We start from the raw sequence: 17,151 nt of genomic DNA on the forward strand, positions 1-17,151 counted from the left end.
GAAACTGGCAGTAGGACTGGGAGTTGAGCTTGATTCCATCCTCAACCCGAAAAGGCCCCACAAGCTCATCTTTGATGATACCAGCCCAAACCAGTACTCCACCTCCACCTTGCTGGCGTCTGAGTCGGACTGGAGCTCTCTGCCCTTTACCAATCCAGCCATGGGCCCATCCATCTGGCCCATCAAGACTCACTCTCATTTCATCAGTCCATAAAACCTTAGAAAAATCAGTCTTGAGATATTTCTTGGCCCAGTCTTGACGTTTCAGCTTGTGTGTCTTGTTCAGTGGTGGTCGTCTTTCAGCCTTTCTTACCTTGGCCATGTCTCTGAGTATTGCACACCTTGTGCTTTTGGGCACTCCAGTGATGTTGCAGCTCTGAAATATAGCCAAACTGGTGGCAAGTGGCATCTTGGCAGCTGCACCCGTGACTTTTCTCAGTTCATGGGCAGTTATTTTGCGCCTTGGTTTTTCCACATGCTTCTTGCGACCCTGTTGACTATTTTGAATTAAACGCTTGATTGTTCGATGATCACGCTTCAGAAGCTTTGCAATTTTAAGAGTGCTGCATCCCTCTGCAAGATATCTCACTATTTTTGACTTTTCTGAGCCTGTCAGGTCCTTCTTTTGACCCATTTTTCCAAAGGAAAGGAAGTTGCCTAATAATTATGCACACCTGATATAGGATGTTGATGTCATTAGACCACACCCCTTCTCATTACAGAGATGCACATCACCTAATATGCTTAATTGGTAGTAGGCTTTTGAGCCTATACAGCTTGGAGTAAGACAACATGCATAAAGAGGATGATGTGGTCAAAATACTCATTTGCCTAATAATTCTGCACTCCCTGTATATCCAATTTTGATAATAGCATCTTCCCCATACTAGTGTAGTGCTGTTGCACTCTTTTGTCTTCAAGTAAAAAATCTTTATAGAGGAGGTGAAAATACTTTCGAGAAGGAAATATTTTTGGATTTGTAAACTTGCAACAAGAGAAGAGGTTTTTCCATTAAAAAATGGGTTTTGTAATACATTATCTAGTTTTAATTACCTGAGGTTGCAAAAACAAAAACCTGCAAAACCGCTAATCATTAAAATACCACGGCAGTGCCTTATCCTCGTGAAATTTTAAGCATTAAAGTGTTTTCAAGCAAATATTCTTTCAAGTAATAATAACTTTGCAGCATCTTCGACCACCTGTTCAATAATCCCTTGCATCTTAAACAATGGAAATATGAGATGACTCTAAAGTGAGAATTACCATTACTGATTTTTTTTACAGCAGAAACAAATATATCTGTCCAACTACCCACAAAGTTGAGTGTAATTAAAAGTACTGTCTGAGTTGTTTTAATTTATAATAATATTAAGTATTTTTTATACAATTTGTTTATTTATGAGCTTTAGCAATATAGAAACTTAATAGCTTTGAGTGTCCTAAAAGTTATTATTGAGATAATAGAGAAGTGTTAGCTATGAACCTCTGTTACTGTGTCATTACTGTCATGTTGTGTACAGTGACGAATAATGCTGCTGTTATGTGTGTGGTGCTACCTTAGATGATGTCATCAGATGTACAGTGACATCATCAAGTGTCGTCACCAACACCTGCATCACTGGAAGAGGGGTGATGCTCACCAGTTTATATGTAAGTATCTTGGGTAAATAACATTATGGAGACAGTTGATGTTTCAATTGGGAAATGTGGAGGATCTCCTGAATGTTTTGATTAAAGAGTACAGTTTATGACTCACAATAAATCCACTCTAAGAAATATGAAGAGACATAAATAGCAAAATTGACATAGTTTGTGGTATTTCTAGTATGGATTGTTGAATATTAATCCTAGAAGCAATAGTAAAAAATAGTAAAAAAAAATAGTAAAAAAAAAATAGTAAAAAATAGCAGCAAAAGTAAAACCACTGAAATAATACACAGGAACCTGCTATCTTAAAAACCACCTAAAATACCTTTCACCTTGACTAATTAAATTCAGTTTAATTTAGTAGTCATTACTGCAGCTGTAACTAAATATTCTGGGTATGAAAAAATTATTTTATTGTTCTTGTTATAGCCCAATTACTACTAAATGCATTTACTACACATTTGGAGGTTATATTAAGACTGGAAACCTACTTTCAAATACCAATTTTCAGCCAGATTTGGTAAATCAGTTATACAGGTTCTGGAATGGAAAGTTTGCTAGAATTTAAACTATAACTTAATTATTCTGAATCCATAATTGGTCTGCACTGTTAGTAAAATAACACAAATAATGTATTTGGAACTCAGTTATTATTGTATTGATATTATTGTATTTTCCCTAACGCAAACTGACATAATATTGAGAAAAGGGTTTGAACAGGATCAACAAAGAAAGAGTTGCAACAAGCATCTTCGTGAGTTCTATATAAATTTGTCATTACCCAGTGAATCAATGACGAAGCCCACCGGCTTTTTAAAACATAGCATTTTTTCTTCCATACAAACAAAATCAAAGCAACAGAGAGCTTGTCACTGCAGGATGGCAGGATCAGTCCGCTGACGCGTTTCGGCATAGACCATACTCTTAGCTGTGAGTAGTTCTGCAATTCTCTTAGATTTAAATCTGCAAATCTAAAATCATTGGTAAAAACATTACACTGCCAGCCAATAGGACGTATTAACAAAAGAGAAGATCATCCTATATCACTATGGGAGATAAAGTAACAAGAATGCAAAACTAAATCACTTATGATCACACAATCTACAATAATTATATTTACATGTCTCTCTATTGTTAAAATCACCATTATTCTCATCATGTTTATACCTTGAACTGTGTTTTCAATATTCTCATTCTATAAAGGGTGTATTCTTTTATATATATATATATATATATATATATATATATATATATATATATATATATATATATATATGTGTGTGTGTGTGTGTGCTTCTCTCTGTTTGTGTATATATATATATATATATATATATATATATATATGTATGTGTGTGAATGGAGTTAAAGGGACAGTCAACAGCAAAATTTTTGCTGTTTAAAAAGAAAGATAATCCCTTTATTACCAATTCCCCAGCTTTGCATAACCAACACTGTTATAGAAATACACTTTTTTACCTCGTATCTAAGCCTCTGCAGACTGCCCCCTTATTTCAGTTTTTTTGACAAACTTGCATTTTAGCCAATCAGTGCTCACTCCAGGGTAACTCCACATGCATAAGCTCATTGTTATCTATATGAAACACATGAACTAATGCCCTCTAGTGGTCAAATGCATTCAGATTAGAGGCAGTCTTTAAGGTCTAAGAGATTAGCATATGAACCTCCTAGGTTTAGCTTTCAACTAAGAACACCAAAAGAACAAAGCAAAAAAGGTGATAAAAGTAAATTGGAAAGTTGTTTAAAATTACATTTCCTATTTAAATCATGAAGGTTTTTTTTACTTGACTGTCCCTTTAACTCTTTCCTAGTCAATAAATAGTTTGGTTAACCCTTTCATGGTCTCTAATGATTAGATGGGAACCAAACTTCTAACTCTTAGTAAATGTTCTGTCTTATTATACATTCCCACTTGACAGATAATATGCTGTCCTCATTTATAAGCTGTATGTTGACAAATCAAAAGAAAACAAAAACTTCATTATAACTTAGCTGGATACCAATGGATAAACTGGTTAAAATACATTGTCAATTTGTAACAAATCACCAAAAATTAAGTGACTTAACGGTTAACACACCATGAGTAGGAGCTATTGTACTAACTACTGACAGACATTTATTACATTATACTCAGATTTAGTTGATTCATAGATGATCTTCTCTTTGTATGGAATGTAAGAATTGGAGTTGAGGAGTTTGTAAAATCATCGAATGAGAAAAAAGTGGGCATTGGATTTACCTTTGAATTTTCCAAGGAGTCTATAACCTATCTAGATGTAATCCTAAAAGGAAGCCCTCAAGGCAAAAAGTCAGTTTATACGCTTGAAGTAGGACTGCACAGATAATGAAAACTATGGGCTTGTTAAATGACAGACTTTTGGCTAGAGGCTACTTACTCTAAAAGGCTAATATCACAAGCACGGACTAGTGTAGATTATATAATCAGAGATCTCTTAAAACCTGGAAATAGAAAATAAAAAGTTAAAGAGCGTGCAATTTTAGTCAACTTTCTAATTTACTCCTATTATAACTTTTTCTTTGTTCTCTTGGTATCTTTATTTGCAGGAATGGAAGCTTACAAGCTGGCCCATCTTTGGTTCAGAACCTGGGCAGCGCTTGTTGATTGGTGGCTAAATGCAGCCACCAATCAGCAAGCGCTATCCGGGGTGCTGAAGCAAAAATGGGTCGGCTCCTAAATTTACATACCTGCTTTAAAAAGCACATTGAAATGTGCATGTAATCCTATGAGCCCAGCTGTTTGTAGATAACCTTCTTAAGAGCAGACTACAACAGTGCAACTGTCGGCAGGGCCCTCTACCCATTTGATCCCTATAAATGTTATCGTGCATACCGCCTATGTTTATAGCGCTGCAGAATCTGTTGGCCCTCTACAAATCAGGGTTTCAGTTTTCCGGGGTGCTGAAGCAAAAATGGGTCGGCTCCTAAATTTACATACAAAAAGCACATTGAAATGCTATGTGATCATAAGTAAATCAATTTTGCATTCCTGTTACTTTATCCCCCGTATTTATATAGGATGATCCCACCTTCTCTTTTTTACTAATGATTTTAGATTTGCAGAAGTAAATCTAAGAGGATTGCAGAACTACTCACAGCTAAGAGTATGGCTTATGCCTAAATGTGTCAGCTGAGTGGTCCTGCCATCCTGCAGTCACAAGCTCTCTATTGTCTTGCTTTTATTTGTATGGAACAATAAATGCTAAGTTTAGTCCAACCCCTGGGAGCATTACCTATTGGAAATGAAATCAGCTCTCAACATACTACCAGTCTTCCACCCCCTCAAAAGCTTGCAATCATCCAAAACCTACTCAGCTATAAATTTAGCTCTTTTGCCCCTGTTACTGAGGAAGAAGTTTTGGCCCTTATACTGTCCTCTCACCTCACTACCTATCCCCTCAACCCCATTACCTCGCAGCTACTCCCCTCCCTCTTTTCTACCCTTACTGATATACTCACACACATCTTTAACCTCTCCCTCAGTACCGGTATATTTCCCTCATCTCTAAAACACGCACTGGTCACACCTATCCTCAAAAAACCTTCTCTCGATCCAACCTCGCCATCAAACTACCGCCCTATTTCCCTACTCCCTCTTGCCTCAAAGCTTCTTGAAAAGCTAATATATGCACGTCTATTCCATTTCCTTACATTAAACTCCCACCTTGACCCACTGCAATCTGGATTTCGCCCCCATCACCTCACAGAGAATGCAATCGTTAAAATTACCAATGACCTACTTACAGCAAAATCCAAAGGCCACTTTTCTTTGCTTATCCTCTTTAAACTGTCTGCAGCCCTTGATACTATTGACCACCCTCTTTTGCTCCAAACCCTTCAATCCTTCGGCATTTGTGACACAACTCTCTTGTGGCTCTCTTCCTACCTGTCTAACCGTACCTTTAGTGTAGCCTTCTCTGGGGCATCCTCTGCCCTGTTACCACTTTCTATTGGGGTACTGCAAGGCTCTGTCCTCAGTTCCCTTCTCTTCTCAATCTACAGGTTGTCATTAGGTTCCTTAATAAAGTTCCACGGGTTTCAATATAATTTGTATGCCAATGACACCTAAGTAAACCCCTCTGCACCAGACCTAGCTCCTTCCTTGCTAACCTGTGTCACTAACTGTCATTTTTATATCTCATCTTGGATGTCCTCTCACTACCTTAAGCTAAATCTCTACAAAACTGAGCTCCTTATTTCCCCCCCTTCTTCCAAAATCTCCACCCCCCCATTTCTCTATAACTGTCAATAACTCCATCATTTCCCCTACCACGCATGCCCGATGTCTTGGGGTCACACTTGACTCAGATGTTTCTTTCACTCCTCACATTCAGTCCTTGGCTAAAGCCTGCTGCTTCCACCTTAAAAACATCTCCAAAATTAGATATTTCCTTACACAAGACACAACTAAGATTTTAATTCCATTCATTACACATTGCTGTTCATCTGCTGCACCTCTCTGCCAATACCTTCACTGGCTTCCTTTTGCCTCCAGGATTAAACACAAAATTCTGACTCCTCTCCTCCTCTCTTGTTACCTCCTCACATTCCCGTTTACAGGACTTCTCCAGACTTGCTCCCATCTTGTGGGACTCTCTGCCACTCCCTAAAGAATCTATTATTCAGGGGTGCATACAACCTACACTAACTTTTCCTAACTCCATTTCTATCCCCTTGAACCCCTTAGCATGTAATCCTATGAGCCCAGCTGTTTGTAGATAACCTTCTTAAGAGCAGACTATAACAGTGCAACTGTCGGCAGGGCCCTCTACCCATTTGATCCCTATAAATGTTATCTCGTATACCGCCTATGTTTATAGCTCTGCGGAATCTGTTGGCCCTCTACAAATCAGGATTTCAGTTTTAAATCAGCCTTTTATTAAAACCATCACAAGGGTATCTTCAGATGCCGCTTCAGATTTTATTAAAATATAGCTCAACGCGTTTTGGCAAAACAAGCCTTTCTCAAGAGCATAAAATCAATATATATCAAAGTTAGTTGGAGTAGCCCAACTTGTGAGTATGACCTGTTTGTGCACCTACAATTTTATTTGAAATGTGCTACACCATTGTGAGCTTTTTATCTTGGAGGTGAAAGAATGCACGTTTCACAGAGGAAAACAGTAGCTTGCATCCCCTGAGGTGATACAGTGCCGCCACATTCGATATTTCTTGTTTCTGGATATGGTCTGGGAGAACTGGGGCTGGCAGCGAGCATCTGAAGGGAAGTGCTAACATAGCTTCATACTTTACTGATATTTATAGGCCCTCTACAAATACCTGATAAATATTAACACTAGGATGTTACCACGTGAGTGAGGAGCTGAAAGAGGGCTATTAAGTGGGAATCTGAAAACACTGTATGAGTTGTGAACCAAAGAATGCCTGACGACCGTCATCCGCAAGTGAAAAGGGGAGCTGCTGTTTGCTACCGTATCACGGGCACACTAAGGAGAGCAAACTCTGTAACGGGGGACTGAAGTGCTTTTGCTATCATTTTTTTAACAGCTATTGGATACAAATGCTGCTTTGATGATGAGTGAAAGTATTTCCCATCAGGTGCTTGTGGCCTCTTTTGGTATTTGTATAATTTTGTTATTGCAGTTCAGTTTTAAATAAGAATAAATAAACTTGGCATTGAATTAATACCTAATGCTGGTTTCTTCTATAGGCTGCCTCAGACAGCTGTTTTCATAAACAATTCATACAAAGCCAACAGTAGAAACATTTGATACTCCAGGATATAAAAGCCTATTAATAAGTTGAAAATGGTAAAGTATTATAGTTACTCACCACACCCACAGAGGTAAATGCTGCAACTATATTGATGAGAGTTGGTATTATGTTAAATTTCCCAGCCTGAAAAAAATAAGACTGTGTAAGAATTGTAAAGGAAGAAAATGTAAAGTCAGAACAAATACAGTATATCAACTAGCATCTATAACATTAATGACTATACCAACCCAAATTACAGCAGTGTAGAGGAGGCATGTTTTCAAAGCATGTTTACACAACATATACTGTCTAAATGTAAAAATTGTTTCTTTTATGTAAAAGTCCAAACCATAGATGTAAACTAAGCTTCAGGCTATATTCAGAAGATTTCTTGTAATTGTAAATCTTACCTCCAAAAGTGTGACAATGTTTTCCCATTTAATACAGGTTCTTTCCATGTAACACAAACAAGAGCTGGGGTTATGGGTATATTGTACATGTTTTTATAGTGATTGGTATATATATATATATATATATATATATATATATATACTGTATATATCACTATAAAATATATATACTATATATATAGTGATATATATATATATATATATATATATATATATATATACTGTATATATATATACACACTCACTGGGCCACTTTATTAGGTACATCTGTTCAATTGCTTGGTAACAAAAATTGCTAATCAGCCAATTGCATGGCAGCAACTCAATGCATTTAGGCATCATTGTAGATGTGGTGAAGACGACTTGCTGAAGTTCAAACCGAGCATCAGAATGTGGAAGAAAGGGGATTTAAGTGACTTTGAACGTGGCATGTTTGGCAGTGCCAGACGGGCAGGTCTGAGTATTTTAAAAACTGCTGATCTACTGGAATTTTCATGCACAACCATCTCTAGGGTTTACAGAGAATGGTCCGAAAAAGAGAAAATATCCAGTGAGCGTCATTTGTGTGGATGAAAATGCCTTGTTGATTTCAGAGGTCAGAGGAGAATGGGCAGACTGGTTCAAGATGATAGAAAGGCAACAGTAACTCAAAAAAACACTCATTACAACCAAGGTATGTAGAACACCATCTCTAAATGCACAACACGTCAAACCTTGAAGCAGATGGGCTAAAGCAGAAGAAGACCACACTGGGTGCCACTCCTGTCAGCTAAGAACAGGAAACTGAGGCTACAATTCGCACAGGCCAACTAAAATTGCACAATAGAAGACTGGAAAAACATTGCCTGGTCTGATGAGTCTCGATTTCAGCTGCAATATTCAGATGGTAGGGTCAGAATTTGACGTAAACAACATGAAAGCATGGATCCATCCTGCCTTGTATCACCAGTCAGGCTGGTGGTGGTGGTGGTATAATGGTGTGGGGGATATTTTCTTGGCACACTTTGGGCCCCTTAGTACCAATTGAGCATTGTTTAAATGCCACAGTCTACTTGAGTATTGTTGCTGACCATGTTCCATCCCTTTATGACTACAGTGTACCAATCTTCTGATGGCTACTTCCAGCAGCATAATGCACCATGTCACAAAGCTGACAATGAGTTCACTGCACTCCAATGGACTCCACAGTCACCAGATCTCAATCCAATATAGCAACTTTGGGATGTGGTGGAACAGGAGATTCACATCATGCTTTATGCTATCATGTCAATATGGACCAAAATATCTGAGGAAACTTTCCAACACCTTTTTGAACCTATGCCACCAAGAATTAAAGGGACATGAAACCCAACATTTTTCTTTTATGATTCAGATAGAGAATATAATTTTAAACAACTTTCCAATTCACTTATATTATTTAATTTGATTCCTTCTCTTGTTATCCTTTGCTGAAAAGTTTATCTAGGCAAGTTCAGGAGCAGCAGAGAGCCTAGGTTCTAGCTGCTGATTGGTGGCTGCATATATATATCGATTGTCATTGGATCACCCATGTGTTCAGTTAGAAACCATTAGTGCATTGCTGCTCCTTCAACAAATGGTACCAAGAGAATGAAAAATTAGATATTAGAAGTAAATTAGAAAGTTGTTTAAAATTGTATTCTCTATCTGAATCATGAAAGAAAAAAATATGTGTTTCATGTCCCTTTAAGGCAGTTCTGAAGGCAAAAGGGGGTCCAACCACTTAAAGTAAACTTTTAACACAGACGGATTAGCACACGTATCACAAGTATAAAGTGATCCCTTACTAGTAAACCATTGTGATATTTTTCAACCCCTGTATATATATATATATATATATATATATATACAAATAGAAGCAGGGAACCAGCACTCTTTTTTTATCATCCAGCTGCCGGGGTGCACTTTCAAACAATCAAATATCAGCACAGCAAAGAAGGCACTCTCCGTTTGAATAAATCGTTTAATGGTAAACGTTTTCGGGGTTTCCCCCGTCCTCAGACCACTTACAGACATTAATCACAACACAACTTAAATAACTACTTACCCTCACCGTGACACACCGCCATCAGACTCCCAGCTTCCGTGTAGCGCAACTGCGCATGCGCGCCCGGAACTAAGGAGAGCCGACGGGGACCAACTACCAAATGAAAAGCGAAAGTGAAAATCAACATAATAAAAACTAATGCAGCAATATAGTAAAATAGCTAAAGATGGTACCGTTTTGCATATCGATATTTCTACATAACACTAAGCATACTGTAATTTGCACAGATCGTACCTACCCCCCATGCTTTCTTCACAAGTTACACATATAATGTTTTTTTACATTCTAATCCCTGCACAACTTTATGCGAGAACTTATCTTCATATTTACATAGAGGGGTTGCCTGTGCATGCTGACAATACTCTTCATGTGTTAAACTCATGCCCCCAACTGGACTTAAGTACATAGTCAAAACCATTAGCACAGTACCCCTTTCACAGACCAAAAGAAATTAAACTCAAGGAAGTGTTACTTTACCACGAAGCACCCCCCAATCTATCATCTTCAATACCTGATAGACATCCTCAATTAAGCAGCTACTTTACTATAAATGGGGAACCCATCTGTACAGATCATCCACTGTACTAAAATTTCACTGCATATACTCATTGCAGCCGTGGACGTATATATTCATATTAGCTTTAGCTCTCATATTAATATGAAGGAGGCAGTGGGCATACATCCACTACAATTTTTACAAAAAACAATGGTAGTCCAACTGGACATTCAGCCCCTTTGGGGACATAGTCTCCAGATTAAAAATCCACTGGGACTCCCGTTGTAGTAGACGCCTGCCCCTGTCACCACCCCTAGGATTGCGTGGAACGTGGTCTATGATGATATATCGAAGGTCAGATACAGCATGACCACTGGTACTGAAGTGGCGAGCAACCGGCTGATCTGAATCACCATCTTTAATTGCCAGCCAAATCGCTGACCGGTGGTTCGCCATCCTCGTCCTGAGATAATCCTGGGTCTTACCCACGTAAAATCTACCACACGGACAATGTAATAAATACACAATATACGTGGTTGTACAAGTAACCCTATGCAGGATGTGATATTTCTTATTAGACCATGGATGTTGGAATGTGCTACTCTGGGTTAGCCCACCACAGGTAGTGCAACCACTGCAGCGGAAGCAACCTTTTTTCGTGGTTTTTAACCATGTACTAGGCATATAACTGTCACTGTTGTCAGGTCTCAATAGCATATCTTTCAGTGATCTTCCACGCTTGAACCCAACCAATGGTGACACACAGGATGCAAAGGGTAATGTTTTGTCACTCTCCAAAATGTCCCAATGTTCCCTCAAAATATTGGAGAACTGTAGTTTTTCAGGTGAAAAGATGGTGGTAAAAATCATTTTCTTCTCACTCTTATCTCTCTCCACCTTAATGAGTGCCTGTTCCTGTGTAAGCCCTGATGCTTCCATTAATGATTGGTCAAGATACTTAGAACCATATCCACGGTCCGTGAATTTCTTGTACATCTCCTGTAGTTGCTGTTCCTTCCTTTCCTGATTACTATTATTGCGTACCACTCGCTTAAACTGTGACCTTGACAGTGATTTTTTCAAACTAGGAGGGTGACAGCTTGTAGCATCCAGTAATGAATTCCTGTCAGTTTCTTTGTGGTATAAGGTTGTGCTGATGCCTGTGTTCTCCTTGAAAATCCTTAAATCCAGGAAGTCGATGGTATGTACATCATAGGTCATCTTAAACTGTACTTGTGGATTCACCTTGTTTACTTCTGAATACCACACCAGTAACTCGTCCTCTGTACCACACCAGATAAGGAAGAGGTCATCTATGTAACGTTGGTATAACCTTATTCTAGGATCTTCAAAAGCAGTGGTGGCAACCGTTTCAAAGTGGGCCATAAACAGATTCGCATAAGATGGGGCCACATTGGACCCCATCGCTGTTCCTGAGATCTGTAGAAAAAAGTCCCTCTCGAATTTGAAATAATTGCATCTTAAACAGAAGTCCAGTAGTTCAGACATCACATCAACCGGAGGGCCAATATAAGGATGTCTAAGAAGATGGTACACAACAGTAGCCATTCCCTGTTCGTGGGGAATCACGGTATATAAACTGGTCACATCCAATGTGACCAGAAGCTCATCTCCACCAGATGTACGATAGGTCTTCAACAGCTGGATAAGCTCAATGGAGTCCAAAAGAAAGGAACCAGTGTGCCTCACGATTGGTTGCAGAATACTGTCTACAAAAGTAGCCAGGGGTTGTATAATAGATCCCCTGGCTGACACAATTGGTCTTCCTGGAGGTGTGATTGGATTTTTATGCACCTTCGGCAGGGTGTAGATCACAGGGACAATAGGATGCCCAATTTGTAAGTAATCCCTCAAGGCTTTATCAATAATGCCTTGTTGGTAAAGACATTCCAGATAGTTGTCAATTCTTGTCTTAAAGGATCCAGTAGGATTGCCCGGTAGCCGTCTGTATGTATCACCATCGGATAATTGCTGTACAATTTCCTGCTTATAATCCCGATAGTCTTGCAGGACCAGGGCCCCTCCTTTGTCCGCCTCCCGTATCACCAGATCTTTGTTATTCTGTAAGCTCTTGAGAGCTAGGCGCTGTTCTTTATTCAAGTTATTCCTAAAGCTGTTTTTATGGTCATGGAGGTCTCTCATCATGTCCCCCTTAGTCATTCTTGCATAAGTGGCAATGCTTGCATTAGTGCTTTTTGGATCAAATTTGCCCTTTCTTCGTAAACCCACTGGTTCCTCTTTGGGGATCCCAAAGGGTTCCTTCAACCTCAAGGATCTCTGAAACTTAAAGAGATCAACATTGAGAAAAAATTTGTTTGCATATAAGGTTGGGATGAATTTTAGACCTTTCTGCAACACTGCTTCTTCAGATTTAGTCAGAACATATGAGCTTAGATTCATAATGATATTGCTAGACCCATCAGTGTTGTCTATTTGCGCCACTGCCGAGGAGGTCTTCCTCTTGCTCTGCGACCCACGTCGCCCCCGCCTCTGGTGTGGCCTATGCCCTGCTTGTTTTTTGAGCGAGTAGTCATAGATTGGGATCCCTGAGGGAACTCACTCCGAGTGGGCAATTGACCTTCTGGATCAGAGCTATTATCCGAGCTCTCCACTGTAGTCAGTGACCTTGGCTTGAACACTCGTGCACGTCTGTACCTAGACAAGTTACCCCTTTCTTGGGGACCAAGCAGCCATCTATAAATGCGCTTTTCTTTGTAGTCCTGTGTCAATGCTTCCAATTTACGTTCTTTAAAGGTTAACAGTTCTTTCTCATAGGTATCAATGCTTGCTTTTAGTTTATCAAGCCATGCCTCACTGGGATCCTCAGTAAGTTTAATCATATGAGTAGACTCAAAGTTCTGTAGTTCTAATTCTATTTGCTTTAATTGGTCACTTACCTCCTGTATGACCAACAACATCAAATCTAGAGAGCCCTTGTTCAGAATACCACACCACTTAAGGCAGAAAGTGGGGTTATTACGCCCAATAGTGGGTATGCTCTTAATCCTAAATCCTTTTGGAATAAATGCCTTCCTATGGTATTCTGATAAATAACACCCATGCAGCTGTAAATCAATTTTCTTCTTCCTTAGTTTCACAACATAGTTAAATATCTGATCAGGTTGTTCCCTTTGTTTTCTGATAGTAATGGCATCAAACCGTATTCTATTTGCATCAGCTTCAGAGAATTGGAACACATTAGCTCCCTCTATATTATCTTCAAGCTGATCACCCACCTGAGAGGCCTCCGTGTCCTCTTGGCTCATACTTCAGTCTGTGTATAATATTACAACAACAAATGCTGCACCACACCATCACCGTTTTAAAAACAATTTAGCAGAATCAATCTGGTGATTCAGATCAACCGGTGGCTCGCCACTTCAGTACCAGTGGTCATGCTGTATCTGACCTTCGATATATCATCATAGACCACGTTCCACGCAATCCTAGGGGTGGTGACAGGGGCAGGCGTCTACTACAACGGGAGTCCCAGTGGATTTTTAATCTGGAGACTATGTCCCCAAAGGGGCTGAATGTCCAGTTGGACTACCAATGTTTTTTGTAAAAATTGTAGTGGATGTATGCCCACTGCCTCCTTCATATTAATATGAGAGCTAAAGCTAATATGAATATATACGTCCACGGCTGCAATGAGTATATGCAGTGAAATTTTAGTACAGTGGATGATCTGTACAGATGGGTTCCCCATTTATAGTAAAGTAGCTGCTTAATTGAGGATGTCTATCAGGTATTGAAGATGATAGATTGGGGGGTGCTTCGTGGTAAAGTAACACTTCCTTGAGTTTAATTTCTTTTGGTCTGTGAAAGGGGTACTGTGCTAATGGTTTTGACTATGTACTTAAGTCCAGTTGGGGGCATGAGTTTAACACATGAAGAGTATTGTCAGCATGCACAGGCAACCCCTCTATGTAAATATGAAGATAAGTTCTCGCATAAAGTTGTGCAGGGATTAGAATGTAAAAAAACATTATATGTGTAACTTGTGAAGAAAGCATGGGGGGTAGGTACGATCTGTGCAAATTACAGTATGCTTAGTGTTATGTAGAAATATCGATATGCAAAACGGTACCATCTTTAGCTATTTTACTATATTGCTGCATTAGTTTTTATTATGTTGATTTTAACTTGGTAGTTGGTCCCCGTCGGCTCTCCTTAGTTCCGGGCGCGCATGCGCAGTTGCGCTACACGGAAGCTGGGAGTCTGATGGCGGTGTGTCACGGTGAGGGTAAGTAGTTATTTAAGTTGTGTTGTGATTAATGTCTGTAAGTGGTCTGAGGATGGGGGAGACCCCGAAAACGTTTACCATTAAACGATTTATTCAAACGGAGAGTGCCTTCTTTGCTGTGCTGATATATATATATATATATATATATATATATATATATATATATAATTTATATATATATATACACACACATACATATACATATATACATATATATAATTATAGCCCTTTCCAGTCAAATACCTTGTCATTTACCATATGCCTTTTAACCCTTATAAAATGTTTTTATTAATATTTATATGAATATTTTTTTATCAGAAACTGTAAATATGAGTGTAACACTCTATTTAAATGTATTTAAGTTGTGTTTGGCACACATTTTTTTTTTTACCCCTTACACTTTATGCTAGGAGGCCTATTTATCAAGCCGTCAATCGCAAATACGCTGGAATTTCGCAGCGTAATTGTGGCGAGCCTGATTCGCCCTATTTATCAAAGCCTACAGAACAGCAAAAGTTCAAATCTGTGACCTAACATACGATCCACCGGTCTCAGTCCGACACAGATCGATGCTTACGTCATAACAGATGTTCTGAATACAAATTAGGCACTATCTGGCAACTTTTGCAAGTTATCAACTTTCTAACAGGTACGCTCGCCACTATTCCGGCCAAGCATACCTGGTTTTCAATCCGCCACCCTGGAGGCCGCGGATGCCATAGGAATCAATGGGAGTCTGAAAACAGGGAAAGCTTATGTTCGATGCTGCCAGATATCCCATTGATTTCTATGGCAAAAAAACTGTAAAGTTTACACCTAACACCCTAACATAACCCCCAAGTCTAAACACCCCTAATCTGCCGCCCCCGACATCGCCGCAATTAAATAAATGTTATTAACCCTTATCCCGCCGCTCCTGGACCCTGCAGCAACTAAATAAATGTATTAATCCCTATCCCAACGCTCCCGGAGCCCGCCGCAACTAAATAAATGTATTAACCCCTATCCCGCCACTCCCGGACCCCGCCGCAACTAAATAAAGTTATTAACCCCTATAGCACTGCTCCCGGACCCCACCGCATCTAAATAAACGTTTTACCCCTAAACCCCTGGCCTCCCACATCACTACCACTTACTAAACCTATTAACCCCTAAACCGCCAGCCCCCCACATTGCCATAAACTAAATTAACTATTAACCCCTAAACCTAACAACCCGCTAACTTTACATTAAATATTAACTCATCCCTATCTTATAATAAATTTAAACTTACCTTTAGAATTAAAATAAACTATATTAAACTATTAATTAACCTACCCTAACTATTATACTAAAATTACATTAAACTATATTAAACTGGGGGGCGGAGCCTGCAGTTGTTGCAGTAGGACATGTTTTTGAAGAGCTCCTGACTATTTATTTCATTTTTAGAGTTAAAATTACTATCTGGTACAGTATAACAAGACTGACAGATTCGGGAAAGCATTCCTAAACTTTGTTCCTGACCTATGTTCTTCAACTAAACTTTTCAACCGTGTAAAAGATTTATATGACGAGACCAGTGAGGCCTACTCTGCAGGCGTGACACGGAGAAGTTGGGGGTGCCGCATAATACCCCCCCAGATACTGGGTTACAAGCTCAACTGAAGCATATGAACATTCTTTTCAACCTACTTTAATAATTAAGGCTATTTTATATAGCGTTTCTTGCGAATCATCATGGAGGATATCGCCATTGAGATACAAACTCTCATTATGGAGTTTAAAGAGGCAATAACTCGGGATGTAGATTGCTTAATAAGGAGCTCTAATACTGCGGGGATATTGCACCTGGACCGCCCGCTGTTACTTCTAAGCATGCCAAAACATGTAGAACAACCGAGTCAGGCTATTGAGTGTGCAGAGCTGATCTGGAGCGGCCCGACCTCGTGGGATGTGGCCGGTCCCGAGGTCTGGATCGCAGACCTTTCAACTCCCACTATTGCTTTGCAGGACAATTCAACAGGTCAGTCTGGTGTAGCAGAACTAGGAATGGGGAGCCTTAACTACCCGATCACAGATCAATGCTCTCTAGTCTGGAAGGCTGATGCGGTTCTAGTCCCTGAACGCTTCACTGAAGCGATAAGTCATGCTACATTGCCCTCCATGGTGGAGCCTTATTCTGAAGTCATTGGGGAGACTGATACAGGAGCTGTGTCGGGATCTCATGTAACCCTGCTGAGGCTAATGTTAAGGACTATCGAGGAGGTACTATCTGTACTAATTTCGCATGTAAGCTCATTCATAGATTGTACTAGCCGACTGTACTGTCTTGGTCCCGGATGGTTGAAACTGAGCCCACAGGCGGCTAGGAGAGTACTTTCATACCGTTCTGGAATCGGCTAATGTACATTCTCAGCAATACCGGACTGATACAGGGCTTTTCACTGTCACACGGCTCTCCTAGTATTACGATATGTACCAGCCTTTACTTTGTCATGGACAGTGTTGACTGAACTTTATTTGCAATTTATTT

The 17,151-nt window shown here is 39.5% G+C and overlaps 1 protein-coding gene across 1 annotated transcript in view; it reads right to left on the minus strand.

Moving 5' to 3' along the window:
* Positions 1 to 17,151, minus strand: part of P2RX3 (purinergic receptor P2X 3) — a 136,763-nt gene that overhangs the window by 11,954 nt on the left and 107,658 nt on the right. The window contains exon 10 of the mRNA XM_053691680.1: positions 7,477 to 7,542. Within this exon, the coding sequence (XP_053547655.1) occupies positions 7,477 to 7,542 (66 nt within the window). The remainder of the gene's footprint in view (positions 1 to 7,476; positions 7,543 to 17,151) is intronic.

The sequence above is a fragment of the Bombina bombina genome, chromosome 9 (genome assembly GCF_027579735.1).
Source record: "Bombina bombina isolate aBomBom1 chromosome 9, aBomBom1.pri, whole genome shotgun sequence".
Lineage (NCBI taxonomy): Eukaryota > Metazoa > Chordata > Amphibia > Anura > Bombinatoridae > Bombina > Bombina bombina.